At 42.6% G+C, this 20,835-nt stretch overlaps 1 protein-coding gene across 14 annotated transcripts in view; it reads right to left on the bottom strand.

Moving 5' to 3' along the window:
• Positions 1 to 9,337: 9,337 nt before the first annotated feature.
• PRRC2C (proline rich coiled-coil 2C) overlaps positions 9,338 to 20,835 on the bottom strand; it is an 81,624-nt gene continuing 70,126 nt past the window's right edge. For 7 of the 14 annotated variants that reach the window (XM_025196786.1, XM_025196788.1, XM_014516942.2 and 4 more), the window contains 5 exons: positions 19,170 to 19,273; positions 15,021 to 15,147; positions 14,152 to 14,232; positions 13,786 to 14,022; positions 9,338 to 11,182 (listed from right to left, as the gene is read on the bottom strand). In XM_025196786.1, coding sequence (XP_025052571.1) covers positions 10,922 to 11,182; positions 13,786 to 14,022; positions 14,152 to 14,232; positions 15,021 to 15,147; positions 19,170 to 19,273 — 810 coding nt within the window. In that variant the 3' untranslated portion in view covers positions 9,338 to 10,921. Of the gene's footprint in view, positions 11,183 to 13,785; positions 14,023 to 14,151; positions 14,233 to 15,020; positions 15,148 to 15,181; positions 18,253 to 19,169; positions 19,274 to 20,835 lie in introns of those variants that run through there. The other 7 variants (XM_025196790.1, XM_014516949.2, XM_025196793.1 and 4 more) reach the window with 5 other exon arrangements.

Genomic DNA, 20,835 nt, shown 5'->3' with positions numbered 1-20,835 from the left:
GGAGGGGCAGGGGAAGGGGAGGGAGGGGGTTTGTGACGCTGAGAGAGAAAGAAGATAGATGCACACAAACCCGTACAATGGTCCGCAATGGTGAAGGAAGTAGGTCGAAGAAAGTGTCTCAGTCCATATAGAGTCTCATTGCGGGGGTCCTCTTCGGGTGGAGCAGGGTCGGCCGTTGCTGAAGAATCCTCTCGAAGTGAAGTCCATCTGATGCAGAGGGGGGTTCAGGCGGTCCCCTCTGGGTCCAGTCTGTCGGCGGTCCATCCGGTGGGGTCGGAGTACTGGCAGTGGCCTGTGACGTGCTCCACATAGATGTTGCGGGACCAGTGGATACAACCCTTGGTCAGGGAAGCTAAGTCCAAATTGGAACAAGTGCAGGGAAGGGCTCCCAAGATTATGAGGGGAATGCAGATTCCATCTTACTGGAGAAGCCTACAACACTTAGTTTTGTTCTACCTCATAAAGCTACGTAGAAATACATCATGGGGTAAACACTAGGGAGGAGAAGAGCCAGAGGACAATGTTGGTAGAAGAACAAATGGGACTTCCTAACCACCAGAGGAGGGAGGTTTTGAAATAGCCTTTCACTGGGGCAGTGGGTGGTAAACAACCTCAACTGGTTTTAAAGTGGAGGAAGGCAGGGTAGAGTTGAGCTTTACTATCTAAATAAGATGTAGATCAAATAGGTTTCTAAAGGGAATTCTGTGATTTGCTGCCTAAAATAGCAGGGGACTAAATTGGAAGACTCAGTCTTGTGTTCTTAGAATTCAGAGCTAGGTACTATAGGAAAGACAGAGGAACTTAGGAAAGCATTAGTTGGGTTGAGGGCATTGAGGAGGAGTAGTTGTGTGCCTGTGAGGGGTGAATTATGCACGTGTACCCTTGTATCCTGTACACAGAGGGTTAATAATGCCAGTTGCAAAAACATGCTCTCTCCCTAAGAGGGTTGAGTGTGTATGATGTGTAACCTGTGCTGGTAAAATGTGGATTTTTGTTTCTCCTTGATGGCTGGAAGAGATTTGTGAGGCTGCTTTTGCCATGAAGTGAACTGATTCCTCAGCACAGGCAATAGATGCTAATGCATTCGAGTCCTGGAACCAGTCCACACAGCACCTGGACAGGAAATCTGAACTCTGCGCCTCTTTGAAATGAAACTTCCCCAACCAAAGGCAGCATTTGACACAGTTTGGTTCTACGTAGTTCCACACTCTCTCTAGTGGTAATTTATCACCCGGGAAGTTTTGGAGTCTGCTGTTGCTTTTAAACCAACTGAGGTCATTCTCTAGCTCAAGGAACAAATGTGTGTCAAGAAGGGGTGGGGGGGAGGACAATTCACTTTAATGACTTGATTAACGTTGCTTGTAGTAGAAGCAGCATGACCCTCTCTCAGGACAGGAGGCAATAACAGGAGTGGACTTCAGAAAAAAAACAACCCCCCCCGGCCAAACCCTAAGAATCCTTTTCCTTTGGCTGAAAAAAAAAAAAAAGCTGACACAAGCTGGAAGTGGAGAGGCTCTGTCCCATGGGATAAGGCAAGAATACAAAGGCACTTTTTTTTTTTTTTTTGCTGCTCAGTGTTACAGATTTGAAGGATCAGGCAGGCCTTTTTCTCAAACGATTGGCATGGCTCTGGGTCTTGGGTCAAGGTAGATTGAACCATAATCCACGTCAGTTTGGAGGACACCAGACCAGCTGGTGGTTCAGTGGTCTTCTCTGAGAGTCCCTCCATGTATTATTCTACTACAGTGTTTCCCAACCTTTTCCAGCCCAAGGCACACTTACATTCATAAAAATTTTCCATGGCACACCAGTTAAGGCATTCCCCATCCTCATACTTGTTGTAGCTCATTGTAGCGCATTGCCATGGCAAAATTCCACGGCACACCTGTTCATTTCTGATGGCACACTGGTTGGAAAACATTGCTCTACTATAAAAGCAGGTGATGCTACTGCAAGTTTATACAGACAGCGTGAAGACGGACATCCTCAGTTCTCCAATTTGGCAGGTTCAGAACATGGGGCTGGTCTGTACATCCCACTGGAAATGCCTCTGAGGTTCACTTTTAAAGATGCAGTGGTTGTGTATGCTGGGGGAGAAAAGATGATGTGTGTGGAGGCCCAGCTTGCCCAATGATGGTTGGCTTGAGCTGCAGCATGGACCAAGGGGGAGGAGGGTGCCCGTCTGTGCTGGGGGAGGAGAATGTGGATGTCAGGGTGTAAGATGGAGATATGCACCTGACCTGCATGTAAAACTCCTCAAGCATGACAAAGAGCCAGGGACCTCAGGATATTGATTCAGAAGCTCAGAGACTATTTTGATTTTTTTTCCTTTGCAGCCAGGGGAGCAGTGGGCTTGTCTATGCTGATGTGAGCCAGTGGTAAGGTAGGCCACCAGGACAGAGATGCATCTGACAGCCTACTGTGCCTCCCCCTCATTCGACCCATTAGGCACCATTGCTCATTCTCGCTGGCTCCAGGTGATCAGCAGTCTACCATGCCGCTGCCCAGCAGGAACTTACTTCATTCAGTAGGTCAGAAACCCTGCCCCAACCAGGGCCTGCAGGCTGGGATTGACCGCAGTCCCAGCCCTCCCCTCCCAGTCAGCTATCGTGTTTTCTCTCGGAACCAAAGTCCAATCCATGGCTGGGAACCGCAGGCTCAAGCCCCACCAAGTCCTGCTCCAGCTGCTCCTAGCTATAGCTGTGATCACCACAGGGACCAGCTTTTGCTCTCTCACACAGAGCCATCATCCCAGGTAGATCAGAGCTACACCCCTCCTCTTTCAGCTAACTGGACTACCTTCTCCAGAGACGAGGGTGCATGTCCTCATCAGGAACCAACTGCTCAGCTCCAGTGGAGCCCCACGCCACCATTTCTCCCCAAAGGCTACACCATGTACTCCATGGATAGAGGCCTGACATCCAGCAACCGTGCTGTTTACTCCCTTGATCGGACCATGTTATCTCACCTTGACCCTTCGATTGAGCCTGGTCAGGTCTCCTCTTCTGTCCCAGTAAACTGTGCTGTATATTCCATGAAAAGCTCCTCTCCAAGCCCTGACTTGCTTGCTGAGGCTGGTCATAGCTCTCCTCTTTTCCCTCCACTGATGTTGGCTGTTTATTCCAAAGGCCCAGGGAACTTTCCCGCTCACCTGGAACTGCCATCTCAGATTGACCGGAGCTACACGCCCCCCATCCCAGCCAGCTGTACCGTTTACAGCCAAGACCTTCTGTTGCCCCCTCATCAGGTTGGTTGACACTGAGCTCTGACCCCAGTAGGCCATGCGGGCTGCTTGTTGAAGCAAAGCCTGTTCCTTCCTGTGGAGCAGCCAGTGCCATTCTTTGACTCAGAAGACTGCCTTCTTTTTGGCTCCGATGCTGCCCAGAGACCCTTGCATTGCCTCTCCCTGCAGTAAAGAGCTGGAGCTATTGCATTTTTTACTTGCTGCCTCATGGAGAAATTCTCCTGCACCAAACTCAATGTCTAAGAATAAAAGACAGTGAAGCCCTCAGATGTGCTCTTTGCCTCGCAAGGTTTATTAATCTCCTCCAAGAGGCCCATTTATCCCCATTAAAAAATCAAAGTCCTTGTTATTCTAAGAACAGGGACAGCAACCAACCATAGGACATTTCCCTTCTTTCTTTCATTGCCCTTTTTATAGACTCAGCTCTAGCAGAGGGACCTGGCATTGGCACCTGTCTCAGTACAAATGTTGAGAAACCAAATCCCTCCACCAAGGGCATTAAACAAGGGAATATTTTGGGGTTGCTTTGGTACCTTCTGACCTGGGCTACATTTCCCACAAAAAGACTTAAGGGTCATTAAGTCTTTAGTAAAGGGCTGGTTTCCAAACAGCTGAAACCAGGGGCAGGCAATTATTTTGGGCAGAGGGCCACTTACTGAGTTTTGGCAAGCCATCAAAGGACGCATGACAGGCAGCCCAGGGGAGATAAATATTAATTTTCTAAATTTTTTAGGGCCCCCATGGGCCAGATAGAATGGCCTGGAGGGGTGCATCCGGCCCCCGGGCCACATTTTGCCCACCCCTGGCTTAGACGCTTGGAATATTATTGTATTCCCTGAAGAACCCCATTGCTCTTAAATATGGATTAGGTGGCTTGGCTAATACCAGGCTCCTTACCTCACTGATTGCAGGGCCTACATTAGATCATTCAGCATAACGTCAATAAAATGAAGTTATGCCAGGATAATGAGAAATGTAAGCTAAGGGCAGATAGCCTGTGGAAAGGGGAGTGAAGGGTGAGTAACTTTAACAAGGAGAACATAGTAAACTGGTCAGTATACAGAGGAACCATTTTTCTATGCTAGACAAAACCAAAACTGCCCAAGGAGTGGCATATCGACTCTGTCCTACCTGCCACCAGTGGCCTAATGAAAAGCCTCCTTTAGTCCAGGTGTGGGGGGTGGATATTATTTTGGAATAGGTGGGCCTGTGAAATTCAAGTAGTCATAGTGACTGGTATAAAAATCCTAACTAGCAACAGAATCAAAATCTTCTGAACAAATCTAGAGTTAAACTGAGCCAGGCCACAACTATTCAGGTCATTTTTTTGGTACTCCTGTGCTTAAGATTGTTCTAGATACAGGTATACTTATTTGCATCTATAGATGTAGTTAAACTGGAGAATGTCAGCAAATTGAGAGGAATTAGCTGTACTAAAACATTATTGTGGCATGTCTGTATTTCTACTCAAGTATGGCTAAACCAGTGCAAAAATAGGGCAGTGATTCTTGATCAGTGTGCCACTGCAGCCTAGGGTGCCACAAGAGGCTTATCATTCTTTTGGTGGACCTAGGCCTACTGCATCTGGCATAAGTAATAGTCCTGCATCTCTCAGTGCCAAGGTCTACCCAGACTGACCTGTCCCCTGCTCTTCCCTTACAGTTTGTAGCATTCAGAAACCTACAAAGTCCTTAATTTGAGGTTAGCCTTCCTGTCATTTGAATTCAGTGATTTTACATCTCAGAGCCAGATTCTGTTCTCAGCTTTACCATAAGTGACCTACCAGGGTAGTGTTAACTTTCTTCCTCCACTGACCTATTTAGGAAATAGATCTAGGTCCACCCTACTAGGCTAAAAGGGTATTTTAGTGGGAGATGCATGACAGAGTAATTTAAAGGAATTCTGGAGTTAATTCAGTTCTGAAGAGTCACCACACAGCTCAGGTATCACCAGTGGAATTATGAGGAACTATAAAAAACAATTTTACTGAATTAGTTGCTTAGAGAAGCTAAAGTCAAGTCAAGTCAAGTCAAGTCAAGTCAATTCTTATGGCCTTGTGTGCGAATGTGACCTCATTCCTGCCACACAATGGAGTTCTGGAATTCAGGAAGCTATGCCATCAGTAATACATTTATTCTATCAACAAGTACAGACAGATCTGCTTCCATACATACATTTATCTAGGTTTAAGGAAAAGCATACCCTAATCTTGGCACAAAGCGACTCTTTTAAGAGCCAGACCTCCTCCTGGTATGGAAGGTTTCCTTTGAATTATTGTAAGCTGTCTGGGCAGCTCTACTGTGCCATTTCAAGAGCAGTCAAGCCATCTGGTTTAACCATAGAAAAGTGTTTAGTAAATGGACAAAGGTGCATGATCTAAATCCTAAGAAATTTACTAAAGAGTAAAAGGAGCATTAAATGCTTTTATCCCACCTATTTAAAAACAAAACAAAAGACAACATAAAGAGGCAAATTAAGTCCCAAACATCTCAGTTTATGTTTCCTTTTCAGGAATATGCTCTTGTTATCCCCCTTTAAGTAGTGTATAGCCAAGGACTTTAAAGGACATTGCAAATTAAAAAGCCATACCTGACATCTCTGTAGGATGTCGTGTGTTAGAGCACCTACAATTCCTCACCATAAACAGGGCTTTTTTTTTAAAAACTATTTGCAATAAAAAAATGTTCATTTGAACATAAGCGCAAGTTTCTCTAATACTACTTGGCACGTGTACAGATTTATTAATAGGGAGATAGGACTATAAAAGTCACTCAATAAAGACAGATGTAATACTGCTTTTACAGTTTGGCTCTCACTACATCAGGATGATGTTCCTTTCAGCTCTATTAGTCAGACATTGTCAATGCATATTTCGCTTTTCCTAACCTTTCAGGTGTATTTTTATATAAATCATAGCCCATTCAATACTCACTATGTTTGTTTCAAATGCTTTCCTCTCCTCCCCCAAAACCAGGAGGTCTCATCACAATGCTGGCTATTCTAGCTCATGTATTTTCCTTTCCAAGTCCATGTTTTACAACGAAGATGGAGTTTTATTTGTATTACCGGTTTGATGTTCTTTTCGTTGCCATCAAGAGACACAAGCAATGGCTCTATGTGGTTGAAAGATTACCATCATGGCAAGAGGTGTTTGTCAACAAAGACAGACACAAAAACTGGAAAACCTTCAGGTGGGTGGTATGAAGCAAGCATGACCCCCAGTGGCCAGTTAAAAGAACACACATGCAACACTTCAGGAAGTATTCCTACTCTATTCCCAACCATCCCATTCAATTACTTTTGAGTTTCAGATGCCAGTAACATCTGGCCACATGCAATGGAGGGAAGGATACTACAAACCAGGAGTAAAAGTCTTAAAGGAGTTACACATGTCAGCACAGCGTCTGAAGAAGCACCTATTAGGCTTACCAGGAATAAGAAAGCTCATGAGTTTTAAATGAATGCTTGTTTGAAATTCTGAGCAGGGATCTTCAGGTTTAATTCACTGGAATATTTTAATTGTTCAGTGTCTGCCAGTGGCGCACAGAGAGGGATTTAGCAGCATTTAGATCAGGAAAATGGAATAAGGAAAACGGTATACAGGTTTATTTTCTTTTGCATCAAGGCTCTCTCGATCATCCCATGGCTGCATCCTGCTTGACCGTGCACTTGATCAATGGCCTACCACTATGAATAGGATTACTGTGTCTGAATGCCCAGCACTGGTGGTTATAAGGTTAGAGTAACCAGCTTCTTTCTTCAGGGTTTTAAAACTAGTCTCCACTGGAGTCTTCATTTTTTACTCTGTTCAGCAACACAGTTGGCCACAACGGGAGGGTTATTTGCTTCTCTTACACATCAGATGTTGGCCCACTGCTGGAGACAAGACAGCTGAAATTAGATCTTTGTTAGAGGTTTAAAAGGTGGGAGATCATAGAGTGACAGAAAGTTAGGGTTGGAAGGGACCTCAGGTGGTCATCTAGTCCAACCCCCTGCTCAAAGCAGGACCATCCCCAACTAGATCACCCCAGCCAAAGCTTTGTCTATCCAGATTTTGAAAACCTCCAAGGATGGAGCTTCCACCGTCTCTCTGGTTAACCTGTTCCAGTGTTTTACTACCCTCTTAGTGAGACAATTCTTCCTAATATCTAACCTAAATCTCCCTTGCTGCACCTTGAGACCATTGCTTCTTGTTCTTTCATCTGCCACCACTGAGAAGTTTAGCTCCATCCTCTTTTGAACCCCCTTCTGGTAGTTGAAGGCTGCTATTAACTGCCCCCCCCCCCCCCAGTCTTCTCTTGACTAAATAAGCCCAGTTCCCTCAGTCTTTCCTCATCATGAGTCATGTCCCCCAGCCCCGTCACCATTTTTGTTGCCCTCCACTGGACTCCCTCCAATTTGTCCACATCCTTTCTGTACAGGGGGGCCCAAAGCTGAACACAGTACTCCAGATGTGGCCTCACCAGTGTCGAATAGAGGGGAATAATTACTTCCCTTGACCTACTGGCAACACACCTACCAATGAAGCCCAGTATGCCGTTAGCCTTCTTGGCAACAAGGGCACACAGTTGGTTCATATTCAGCTTATTATCCACTGTAACCCCCAGGTCCTCTTCTGTAGAGCTGCTGCCCAGGCAGTCACCCCCCAGCCTGTACTGGCACAGACTGTTCCGTCCTAAGGGCAGGCCTTAGCACTTGTCCTTATTGAACCTCATATTTCTTTTGGCCCAATCCTCCAATTTACCTAGGTCACACTGAACCCTAGCCTTACCCTCCAGCCTATCTACTACACCTTCAACTTGGTGTCATCTGCAAACTTGCTGAGGGTACACTCTATGCCATCTTCCAGGTCACTGATGAGGACATGGAACAGAAACAGCCCCAGGATCGACCCCATGGGGCACTCCACTTGACACCGGCTGCCAACTAGACATCAAACCATAGAGCCCAATTCTCCAACCAGTTCTCTATCCACCTTACAGTCTACTCATCCAGCCCATACTTCCTTAACTAGCCTGAGAGAACGTTGTGGGAGACTGTATCCAAAGCCTTGCTAAAAATCAAGGTACACCATATCCATTGGTTTCCCTGCATCCACAGAGCCAGTCATCTTGTCATAGAAGGCAATTGGGTTGGTCAGGCATGATTTTACCTTGGTGAATCCATGTTGACAGTTCCTAATCACCCTTTTCTCCTCCAAGTGCTTAGAAATGGATTCCTTGAGGAACTGGCTCTGTGATTTTTCCAGGGAATGAGGTGAGGCTGACTGGTATGTAGTTCCCTGGATCCTCCTCCTGTCCTTTCTTAAATACGAGCACTATGATTGCCCTTTTCCAATCATCCAGGACCACTCCTGATCACCATGAGTTTTCAAAGATGTCCAATGACTCTGCAATCACATCAGCACCTTTGGATGCACCCCATCCAGCCCCATAGACTTGTACATGTCCAGCTTTTCTAAATAGTCCCCAACATTTCTTTCACCACCGAGGGCTGCTCACCTCCTCCCTAAACTGTGCTGCTGGTGCAGTAGTCTGGGAGCTGATCTTGCCTGTGAAGTCTGAGACAAAAAAGGGCACCGAGCACTTCAGCCTTTTCTGCATCCTCTGTTACAAGGTTGCTTCTCCCAGTCACTAAGGGCCCCACACTTTCCCTGATCCTCCTCTTGCTACTGACATACTTGTAGAAACCCTTCTTGAAGAACAACCCTTGCTAGCTGCAAATCCAATTGTGCTTTGGTCTTCCTGACTTCATCCCTGCATACCTGAGCAATGCTCTTATATTCTTCCCTAGTTATCTGTCCAAGTTTCCACTTCTTATAAGCTTCCTTTTTGTGATTTAGTTTACTGAAGAGTTCCCTGCTAAGCCAAGCTGGTCTGCTGCCATACTTGCTAGCCTTCCTAGCAAGATGGACTGCAAGAGAGGCAAAATTGTTTCACCTGCTTTAACATGTTCAGCTGCTATTTAAAAATGTCTTCCCAAAACTATAATGTATGTCCTTCATATGACAAATATGACATTTGGATACTTCACGCATCATCTTTTTGCTTGTAGTTTAGGCTAATGAAACTACGAAGACACTTTATTTAGAGAATACTTTATTAGTTTTTGTAATCAAACCCATGTAAATAAGACCTTACATATTTAATACAGTGTGTTACCCCTGTACAAATGGAAAAAAAAATTAAGTTTAACATTTCTAGACCAATATGGCTGTTAATTTCTGTACAATGCCAACTCACAGTACAAGTGGGATACTTTTTTCCAAAGTTGACATCACAGCTAAAGTTTCCAAAAATTCAAATTATATATATATTTATATAAAAAGATAACCAAGAGCGATTCACTAGGCATCAATAGCAGCAACAGCCTTTCCAGCCTTCTGCAGTCATCTGAACAAAATTATACACATTAGACTTTCAGTTCACTCTTCCTTCCAAAAAAAGGTAATAAAAAAATCCCAGAAAAAACAAACTAAACAAAACAAAAACAGCAAATTTTGCTACTGATGGGGTACCTGGTGCTTTAAACTTCTCAATCACTGTCTGGGGAAAAACCCCCTCTAGAATAACATTATTAAAAACAGCTCTGGTATAGCACGGTCACTACTACATATCATAAGCAGGTACAGGATATCTTACATTCACAGAAGTATCATACAGTACTGTCCTACAGCTATAATACTAGAGATACAATTAAAAAGGCATTATTTGACTTGATTCTACTTTCCAGCACACAGTGGGCAAGAAGAAGGTGCGATAAAGCTCTGATATAAGAATGCACCTTTTTAGATAAAGTTCTCTTTAATTTCATAAGGTTTCTCTTTAATCTAGTGGCACAGTTCTAAGTGCTCATTACTCTATACAGACATAAGCTGGAAACTGTTTAAAGATCACGGGCTTCAGATAAAGATAGCTGAACAGAGGTGAACAGAGCTCATCTAACTATTAATGCAATTAGCCTGTAAATCCAAGGGGTGAACAACTAGGGGGTGTGTGCGTGTGTGTGTGTGGGCACAGAGAATAAATAACCTGTGCGCCAAGGAACACTTATATGCTGTGATCTAAATACAGCATCACACAAAACTGAAGCAGTAGCCACCAAAAACTGCCCTTGAAGGGAAATTTGATAAAACTTCAACATTACAATTGATGGTATTTGTTGGATGCCAATGATAAAGGGTAAGCTATTCCAACTTGCTAATTTTATTACTTCCTGTTTTTTTATTATACAAGAGCAGCCTCTTCAGTCACTAAAAATATAAAAAAAAATTAACACACATTACTCTGTCCAGCACTTCTGATCTGCATGTTCCAATACACACGGCTTAAAAGTAAATAGCCAAAGAACAATAGAGCCTGAACAGAGTATTCATTTTGCCAGCTAGGAACATGGCTCTTTGGCCACTTACTTTGCTGCTGTGCTTATGCATTTTGGATAACATACAGATGCACATGCCAATATACACATACGTGCATGTGTATACACACATGCACACCTTACCAAAACCAGACTTCATGCTGTTAAGAGAAGCTGCAAGCCCAAGGAGCCTAAAAGCTTTATTGGACATGCAGCCACTTATGTCTGTCAGTGCCAATAGCTTCTACCTTTCTTGTCCTCTGAGCTACAGGGTCATGCTGCTGGTCTTATCCCCCGTTCCCCACAAACACGCAGATTTTAAGATTTTGTTTCTTCTGTCTTAATTGCCTGAGGTTTGATTGGTCCAGTTCTAACAGGTTTGGTTGTCGCAGTAGGTGCAGGGGTGGGTTTCTCTTCCACTTTCTCCTGACAGACCCCAGAGGAGTCCGCCATTGCTTCTGTAGGTTTGCTTCCATTTTCATCCACTTTCTGCACTTTGCCCCCTATTGGTTTGCTCGGTTGTTGCTGATCGGAGAAGAATCGCTGTGTGGACTGGAGAACCTCTGCTCTTTGCTTTGCCTTTAAAAACAAAACAAAAACAAAACAAAAAACAAAAACAAGAAAGAATTGGGATAAAACCACTTTTTTCTTGTAGGTTCTCTCTCTCTCTCTTCTTCTTCTTCTTCTTAAATTGCATGATCAAGTTTACGGGTCTGGCTTTTCCAAAAGGGGAAGATCTTGCTATATTTTTAGTATCTTCTGCAGGTACTCCCATGCCCAACAGTTCTTCTCATTAAAAACAGACTTATGCCTAATCCTGCCATACATTCCTTGTCACTATTTCAGAATTCCTTTCCCCTTCTGGCGGCTAATTCTAAACACACTGACTCAGATCCCATTAATATCTTGATTAAACTCTATGGCCATGTCCAGATGAGCATGGACATTGGGTTCCCTGAGGACAAGCAGCAGCAGCACATCTTGTGCCACTGCTATTTGTCCCTGGGGAATGCCTGTATGACACACCCTCTGGCATGCAGCAGGTTACTATGGATGGGACAGGGGAGGCTGGGGTCAGCAACTGTGCCGGCCTCAGCAGCCTTACCTGGGGTCCTGGGGGGCAGGGAAACTACAGCCATGGCACTTCTGCAGCTGGGAGCTTGGTTGGCAGCTGGAGTATGGCTCGGGCAGGCCAGGGTCCAGTTTTAGGTGGCATGCATTGCAGCCATGTGTGCTGCCCCACCTTTTTTTGTGTGGGTTTTTTTTATCCCAGGATCTTCGGGAGTCAACTCCCCCTCTCCACTGTATGGTAGCAGTGAGGGAAACACCTGAATGTGCTGTGCATGGTACTGCAGATGGGTCCGGGGCACCACATGCTGCATGGCCATGCTCGTCCCTATTATTTTTAAGGCACTTGTAAGACACTGCTTTCCTCAGGTTCAAATACAGTAAAAGTTCTGTTAACCAGCATCTTACAAGCCAGCATGCTGGCTTGTAAGATGAAGTGAAACCGGAAGTGCCCACCGTGGCACTTCCGGTTTCTCCAAGCCCCCACAGGCCGGGGGCATAACAGGCTGTGCGGGGGCCCATCTCCTTGTCTCGCGGAGTCCGCAGTGCCCATGGGAGGGGCGGCGATGCGGCAGAAGCGTTGAGTACACCCTTAACGTAAGTGTTGAGTACACTACCCTCCTGCCTTGATGACACTGGGATTCAACATTCTTATACTTGTTGCACAAGCTCCATCAATACTAGCAATAATTTTGCCACTGTATCATCTTGACCTGCTTTGTGCAGGGTTATATAAGAAAAGCAAAAAACATTGGAAGCTGGCCACACTGTAACAGAGGGAATATTTTAGGAACTCAACATACCAATACAGTTATACTGTCCCACTGCAGCTAACGCCTCTATTGTACCCCATCTCCCTGACGGGCATTGGCACAATATTTAGAAGCACCGTCTTCCCAAAGTGGGCATTTTATCCACTTTACAGATATGTAAAGCAGGAATAACACTCAAAAGTCTTAGTTCCTTGTTGCCATCACTAGATAGTGCCTGAGCAGTGATACACTGCTTTCAGCACAGCAATGTGGGAACTTGGAATCCTTCTGCAGACCCAAGGCCAACATCAGCAGCCCATATAGTTCAAATGTTTTGTTCACAAGTAATAAATTATTTCTGAAGTTATTTGAAAAACACAGGAGGAGGTACAGGAAACAAGATTAAACAATTTGTTTGCTGTCTTAAAGGGAAATTTCATGTGTGACAATCCTGATTCAAGGTCACACCAACATGCTATTCACCCTTGTTTGTTAGGTTTACAGCTAATTTGTAGTCCTAACCGAATTGACAAACAAATATTTAAGTGAAGGACTGAAATTCTGAAACATTTTCCACAAAGCCTAATTGCTTACAAACCAACCAACCTTTTCTACCTTGCTTCTATACCCTGAGGTATTTGACATGGAACAACATATAGTGAGCAAGAGTTCCTTTAACCTAAACTCTAAGGAGCTGGGTAATCAATTAAGCAAAATACTGGCAGATGAGTACAATTTATCACAGTACAAGCTTATGGTGTCCCGACACAGGCTCCTAAAGCCACCACACCTGCCTCAGCTTGAAGGGTCCCAAAGTGCTTTGTTATGTACATACTTCACACTACATACTGTTGGAATAGCAACAACCTTTTGCATGAAATGTGTCAGCTGTGTAACAGTTTATAACAGGACAAGAGAAGTGCTTCTGCTATTTAAAGTTACAGGGAAAACTAGCCAGGACTGAATTTAGAAGCTGGCCAGTATGTTTGGGGCTTAGTGCTACTCTAAAAGTTATGGGGTATCTTCAGTGATCACAGCTATTCAGGATCTTGGGTTTTATCTCATCCAAAAATGCAGTCTCCTAATATTAAAAATCTGAGATTTCTTTAAAGTGATGACCACTGGCCACAAAAAAAAAATCCCCAACGATATTAGAGCTTGCTGTCAGTTACTATATAGTTGCAATTCCTTAAAAAAAAAGTGCTACTGGGAGGGGGGCGAAGTCTTTGTTTAGACATTAAAATATCTGGTTAAAGATCCAGAGGCATCTTAAGACATGATTCATAGAAATTCTTGCCTTCCTGCCCTGCGAGCTGTCAAGACTGAACTGTTGTTAACAGCATGGCTGTTCAAAATACTAACCTTCACGTTTTGTTCAGCCTTCACCCCAGCCTGGGCCTGAATGCCTCTGACTCCAGAGAGCGATCCACAAGGACCTCTGGCCACATGCTGTAAACGAGGGTGGCTAATAAGGCCTGTGGTCATCTGAGGCGGCATCTGACTAGCCAGTGCCATTGGTGGCCTCTGAACAGGTGCTGGGAAGGTGTTAGTATGTGGGGCTCTTACCAATGGAGGGATCAGGTTAGGCTGAGAGAAAATCTAAGTGGGGGAAAAACAACAAAAGAAGACATTTAGCCATTAGAAAATTGCCAATTAGATTGCATGTTGGCTTCTCAATCGAGGAGTGGAGGAAGAGGAAAATGGTGCCTACTAGAAAGTTATACTAACGTCAAGAGTGTAGCTGGATTTCTCTTTGTGAGAGGCCATGTTTGGATTCCAGAAAAAGAGTTGCTCCAACAACTGAAAACTCTAAATGATATAAAATGGGGGGAAAAAAAAGGTGTTCAACCACTTTTAGCAAGCTGAAAACTAAAGACATCACTAGTAAAATGGGCTGTTTACAGGTACTAGCATAAAATTAACTCATTTATCAATCCAGAAATCAAATGAATCCTTAAGCCAAATACTTCAAATCTATGCAGACATATCTTATGTTTTTATTTGCAATATCTATTTATCTGGAAGCTCAACCACATCCAGTTATAACCTGGCTGTTTTACCTTTTAAAGATGGTTGTTGGAATTATTCGCGTGTACAATGGATCCTTTTACAACAACAGTTCCAAGAAGAGCCTAGGAATCTGTTTGTTGTCGTGGTTTTTTTTTTTTTTTTTTTTTTAAAGGGCTGGGACACTGGGGCTGGGCAGGGCAGCCATTGATGGCCCCCCCCCCCTGTTTTTGTTCCTAAGTTTGTACAGGAATTAGGTGCTTTAAAAGCTGTGTGGGGAAGCCTGCAGAACAAATGCCTGTATTATATCTATGCAAACTAGGACTATTAACTTCTTTGATTTTAGGTGGATAAAAACTACTGAAAATTAAAATGCATGACACACCAGAAAACCTTCATTAACAGTTAATATTTAGACAAAAATTGTGCCTCATATGAAATCATTTGCTTGATTAAAACATTCTTCACTGAATTTCAGAACTGTACTTGTAACCCCTCATAAATAACAGGGCCCATGAGCCTTAAAATGTTGTGGGATTAAATTTAGAAAAAGCAGCAAGTTTTCTTCTAGGAAGCCACCAGTTGCCCACCTGGGGTGCGAATTGTGGAGGAAATGGCTGTGTCACTCTCACTGCAGCAGCTGCCGACTGAAACTGCTTCTGGTAGACAATGCTGTTCATTTTATTGGACTGGTTGTTAGGACTTGTAGAACTGGCCCTTGAAAAGAAAGCAACAATTAGAATCAGCACATTGCTACCACCACGTGGATGCTTTTGTCATGATGCCTTTCTAGCTGGAAATCTAACTTAAAAAGAACAGAGTCTTCAGATATTAGAGACGGTACTGTTGGACTGCCAAGGCAAATGAAGCCAGGTTATGGTAATTCCACAGAGAAAGAGTGAAGTTTATACTACTGATGCCCGAGTGAAGAGCATGTAGATCACTCCTGACCCCATCCACTTTTCATTCCTCCTTACTCCTTTTTATTACTTCTCACTCAGCTTGTACACTTCCCAGCACAGGAATCTGTGACAACCACTAAGTGAGTGATCCTCAACCAGGGAGTCCTGAGAGATCCTTCGATGGATGTTGCAGGAAGTGAGGTGTGAGAAGAGATAAGAAAATAAAGGGCAGACTTCAGCTCTCCCTGCCTTGCCTCCCTGGTTGGCTGCTGCCTGGCCCCCAGCAACAGGGTAAGCACTATAATAAATAAATTCATTTTTGAACTGGGGAGCCACTCAATTTACCAAAGTTATAGAGGAATAACTTGAGTCCAACAAGGGATGTCTTGAGTCTAAAAAAAAGGTTGTGAATCAGTGTGCTAAGCACACCACAGGAGTAGTTAACTTGCATAATTATATCTATTTTCATCCCCGTTTCACTTGCTCATGGCTTTCTGGAAGTTGTTTTCAGGATGAAGTTTTCCAGGACTGGTCTTTGCCAAGAATTTCTTCCAGTTTGAGGGTTAGTAAACTTGGCCCAAGACTGTAAAATGTTGGAACATTTTGAATTACCATAGAACCAAAACAGACGATGCCCGAAAGCTGAGTTTTGGCATGTCAGAGCCTGCATTTAGGAATCCTATACAGCCTTATTCTGGAGGAAATGGGATTCTAATGGCTCTAAGTTTCATGTACCGTGCATGTTGGATGCATTTCTGATAAGGTGCTAATGAACACTGACTTAAAGCAAATGTGTGTGCAGCTAGGCAAAACGCACATAGTTTTGTTAGCTTAAAACCAGTTCATATTTGTAGTTTTCAGTTTGAACTAGGATGAATGCTCACGAATCTCAAGTCTTTCAGTCTAGCTGCACAAAATTATGGGGGAGAGGCTTTTGAAGCAGCTGAGGGATCTGTTAAAGTGTACAAAAAAAATACACATGCTCTCGTGGGCTTTCTAATGTGTCTGGGAGAGGGAATGTCCCGATTGTTCAATTTACACGTTGCCTTTTTTTGCAACCGAGCAAAACACCAACTCTGGAGACAGAACTTCCTTTTTTTTTTTTTTCTTTTCCACCTCCCCACCCCCAACAAAATCTTCTCCCAATGAAAACACAACAACTGTACTAATGGAACACTAAAGTTGTATCATTAAAGGGATGTTCAACTTAATTATAATAAGCTACATCTTCAATGAAAATTGCCAGAGTGGAAGAAACTGCGCAGTTTAGGTAATTTGTACGTTGTACAGTCAGTATAACTGAAGAAGGTTTCTAGCTGCTGAAAAGACGTTTTTATTTCTGCTCTTCTGCTAAGTATAGCAACTGCAAATATGTATATATACTTGTAATTAAAAGGACATATTTGAAGGGTATTTATCCCATTAGAAACGGAGATCATCCAGTCAAAGTCAAAAAGTGCCAAAATTAGAGTTATACTTCAAGCCTTCAATGTCCAGCATCTTTTGATAAGCACACACTCCTATAGGCACAGGATAGTACACATTAACTTTCTTTCTAAAATCTGAGGATACACGTGAACTGCTAAACAGTAATAGTTAAGCAAGCGTGAAAGAATAAACTATTACCAAATACTGAACATGTGTACTTAGTTTGTATTAAAAGTTTCTGGAGATACTGCATTTCAAAAACCATAATGTATCCACAAGGGGGACAGCAAACCTGTGTGAGAATGCAGACTTCAGCATTTTCCAGCTGAGTACTTAACCATACATCCATATTTATTTCCATAGTCCTGAAGCAGGCTCAACATTCAGTGATCTCAGTGAAAGTTCTGTTTCAACTGCAGTCTTTCACAGAAGTAGATAATTTCACAAAGATACAAGCAATGCATGTACTATAAATCACAACTTTTTATTTTTGAAGAAAAGCAGTTACATTACTTCTTACAGAGATATGAATACGAGGAAAAAGTAGAAATGTTTCCAGAAACTTTCCTCCAAAATTCCCTCTTACTAGGGCCAAATACAACTGATTCTGTACACAAGCACCTAAACACAGTCAGTAAAATGCAGTAGAAATCTAACCTGCACAAATGAAACTAAAAAGGGATTTTGGAAATTATGAAGAAAAACAAAAAAAGGTCAACTATCTGCCTAGCAAACTGATGGCAAGCAATTTAGCAACTTGCTGACATTGAATACACTTTTCAAACTACATTATGCAAGAAATTTGGGATGATTTGAAATCTAAAGCAACCCAAGGAGTTGGATATTAAAAAGGCACTGCAGGATTAACTGGCTTCATTCAGAACCAGGACACAGACATCAAGCCATAAGTTCAGACCCCAAGCCCCAGCATGTAACTGCCACAACACCACTTACATTAGTGTATCTGAACAAAAACATCTATGACTAAGATATGCTTGCTTCCAATACACCAAACATGTCAGTATGAAAATACTTTGGATGTGTCCCTCCATTGCATGCATGGTGAAAACTATAGTCAAACAAAACAGTTCATGGAGAAACAGCATAGATTCACAAAATATCAAGTGCAGCTGCAGGTGAAATGTAGTGAACACTGTCCAAAAATGAATCTCAACTATGATTTGTAGTCCTCAAGTGCACTTTATAGTCCACTGAAATCTTCAGAACTTTCTAGCTCTATTTTTGCATCCATTTCTGACTTTAGGGCCTGCAGAAGTCATTGCCTTCTTAGAGTTTCTGAAAACACGCTCTTCTCACTCCAGGTGCAATCTGGCTGGGTTACAACATGACCTATTTAAAGGCCCATTAATTGAAAAAGCAGACTTTGGAAAACCCAAATCTCTGCCTCCTCTGGAGTAATGGTGAGGTGTGGTCTGAAAATGATTGCAATCTTCATCTCCTGGATATCAAAGGAATCCGAAAATTCTACCAACTATTGTGGAAGTCCAAATTGTCACATATCAGATGAAATACTTAAACTGTCTTTAATTTAAGAGCTATGCAAACTAAAGTCCTTTCTCTGATTTCCAGGCACTTCTAATATGCACTGATAAATCAGTATGCTTTGTTCTCTACCCTGTTCTGCCTAATTAAAAGGTTGACCCCCTCAAGCAATACTGTGGGCACATCAAGAAAGAATATTTTGCATCAGCAACGTTAAATTCGACTTATACATTTCCCAGGAAAGTTCTACTTAACTCTTTCCTATTATAGCCAAATAGGCCAGCAAATTGTGTATGTATTTATTTCCAAGTTTTAAGAACAGTAATCGCACAATATTTACAAACTAACATTTCAGTGATGTTGCCATAATACTCATTCTTTGAAATGTGACTTGCACGTGCTTTAGTTTATGCACTGCAGAGGCAGTTACTATTCTCAGTGAAGCTAACAAAGCAACATCTTTGAAGAACTTACTCTAGGCACTACCCTAAGGCAGGCCTTTGCTATCAGCTGTTTTTACATCCATTACTCATTTTTAAGAGTTCCATTCTAATTTCAATTAAAGCATTCAATTTTAAGGTTTTGGAGTCAAGGTTCTTTGGTTTTGGGAGTCATACTTCACTTGGTCTGACTGATAACATATTGGAATGTTTTTTTTTATGTTAAGATTGCTAATTAAATGGTGTAATTTAGAAGCACCACTAGCCTCTTAACTCTCATCACTTTCAAAAGAGCTGAAAGAAGTTACCATACAACATGGGCTATCTAGCCCAGTAACCTGACCCTAAAAGCATCAAGTAGTTGAACAAGGACTGGCAACTGGCTACTCATCCATGAACAAACTACAAATACTGCTTCACAATAGACTAATTTAGAGGAAATCTGAGTTTAAAATGGCTTATTTACCGGAATGGACTGGAGGTTGGAGTGGTACTTCTACCAGTAACTGGAGGAGTTCCTGGTTTAACATCAATGCCGCTTCCAAAGGCCTTCAGATCCATTTCTGACATCTGAAGAAGAAAATACAGAGTTTACAAATGCTATTTTCATAATAATGGCAAAGTTAAATTATATCTATCAACTATCTTGCACTGATAGTTTAACCCAAATATATCCACTGGAAAGAAAAAACAGTAGTAAAAAAAACCCAACAAACCAGTACAAGAACTTTTAACACAATGAGATCCTCCTACCCGGGGCACGCATCAAGAGCAATTCCTTCACCACAAGGAACTTTTACTTTTTGCCCTGGGATTTCAAACTTTTAGGATTTCTAGCTTCTTATATAATAAATTAAGTCCAGAATCCCTCCAGGTTTTCGGCCCTCGACTCTTGGCTGCAAATTACATTATTTAGCCCTCTCAGACTGAAGCCGACCAACACATCTTGAGCTTCAATGTTCCAGTCCAGCTCTAATTTATGCAGACATGAAGAGCTCCACAAAATAATCCAGTTACAGAGAGGTAACTCTAAAAAATAAGGACATGATACAATATCCAATATACTGGAAGCAAGAAGTAACATGTCATTTGGCAGTAGAAGATCTAGATTCATAGGGGAACAGTGGATCCCTGTGGTCCAATTGTGGCCCTGCCTCAGAAAACAGTCTGGATCAAGACCACTGCTATCTGAGATATTGGTGGACATATGATCAGAATAATTTCCATCTTTTATTTACTACTGTGGTTTCTAGACAAAAGATGTAAGGTTTTGTAGTATCATAATCATGAACCTCCTGTTCCCATATGGACTGCTCTAGGTTTATTTATTCATTTATTTTTTAAGAGGTTGTAGGCCCTATAACATGCCTGTGCAGTGTAAGCCTTGGATATGCTGTTGCCAGGAATGGCCATTTTCAAGAGGTCCAAGCCAAAGCTACAGGACTGTAGCTGAAACAGAAGGCCTCAAAAGCCTGCAGCCAAGTGACTGGAGCATGAACCTTTGTAGATGCAGCAAAAGGCTCAGTCAGCAAAGTAAAGGAAGCCATCCATATATTTAACTAGACACAATCAAACAGAACACAAAGACAAGGAAGAACCATAGGTCAAATAGGCTAAATACATTATATTATAGTTTTATCTTAAAATCTTACAAGTAGTAATTAATGTAGCCAAATGTACCAAGTGTTATTTTGCTGTGTTTTTGTTAGAACGTTTAGATAAACTGCAAAAAACAAAGCAGCCTCGTTAGACTGTAAACAAAGGTGAAGTAGTAACAGAGCAGCGTGAAACGTGTTGCTCCATTTGCTTTCACAGGGATATAAATCCCAACTAACACCTTCCAGGGTCCACAAGAAATCTAGTTTAATCCTGTTCTACGAGTTTCTAAAACCAGACATCTTTAAATACTTGAAATAGCTAGACTAGACTTTTACTTTTGAACATCAAAATTTGGACCTATCCGGAGCTCAGCAAACCAACTCAAGTCCCAAATGAAACAGAAGCCTGGACAGCGGACCTATTTCTTTCCTGGATCCAAGGCTACATAAGCACTGCCTTTATTGATGCAAATAAGTCTTTGTTACTGTGTATCCTAATAAAGCTTTCAAGTTGTGACTGGACTGGTCTCACTG

The sequence above is a fragment of the Alligator sinensis genome, unplaced genomic scaffold (genome assembly GCF_000455745.1).
Source record: "Alligator sinensis unplaced genomic scaffold, ASM45574v1 scaffold31_1, whole genome shotgun sequence".
Lineage (NCBI taxonomy): Eukaryota > Metazoa > Chordata > Crocodylia > Alligatoridae > Alligator > Alligator sinensis.
This window is presented reverse-complemented; position numbering and strand designations above follow the sequence as displayed.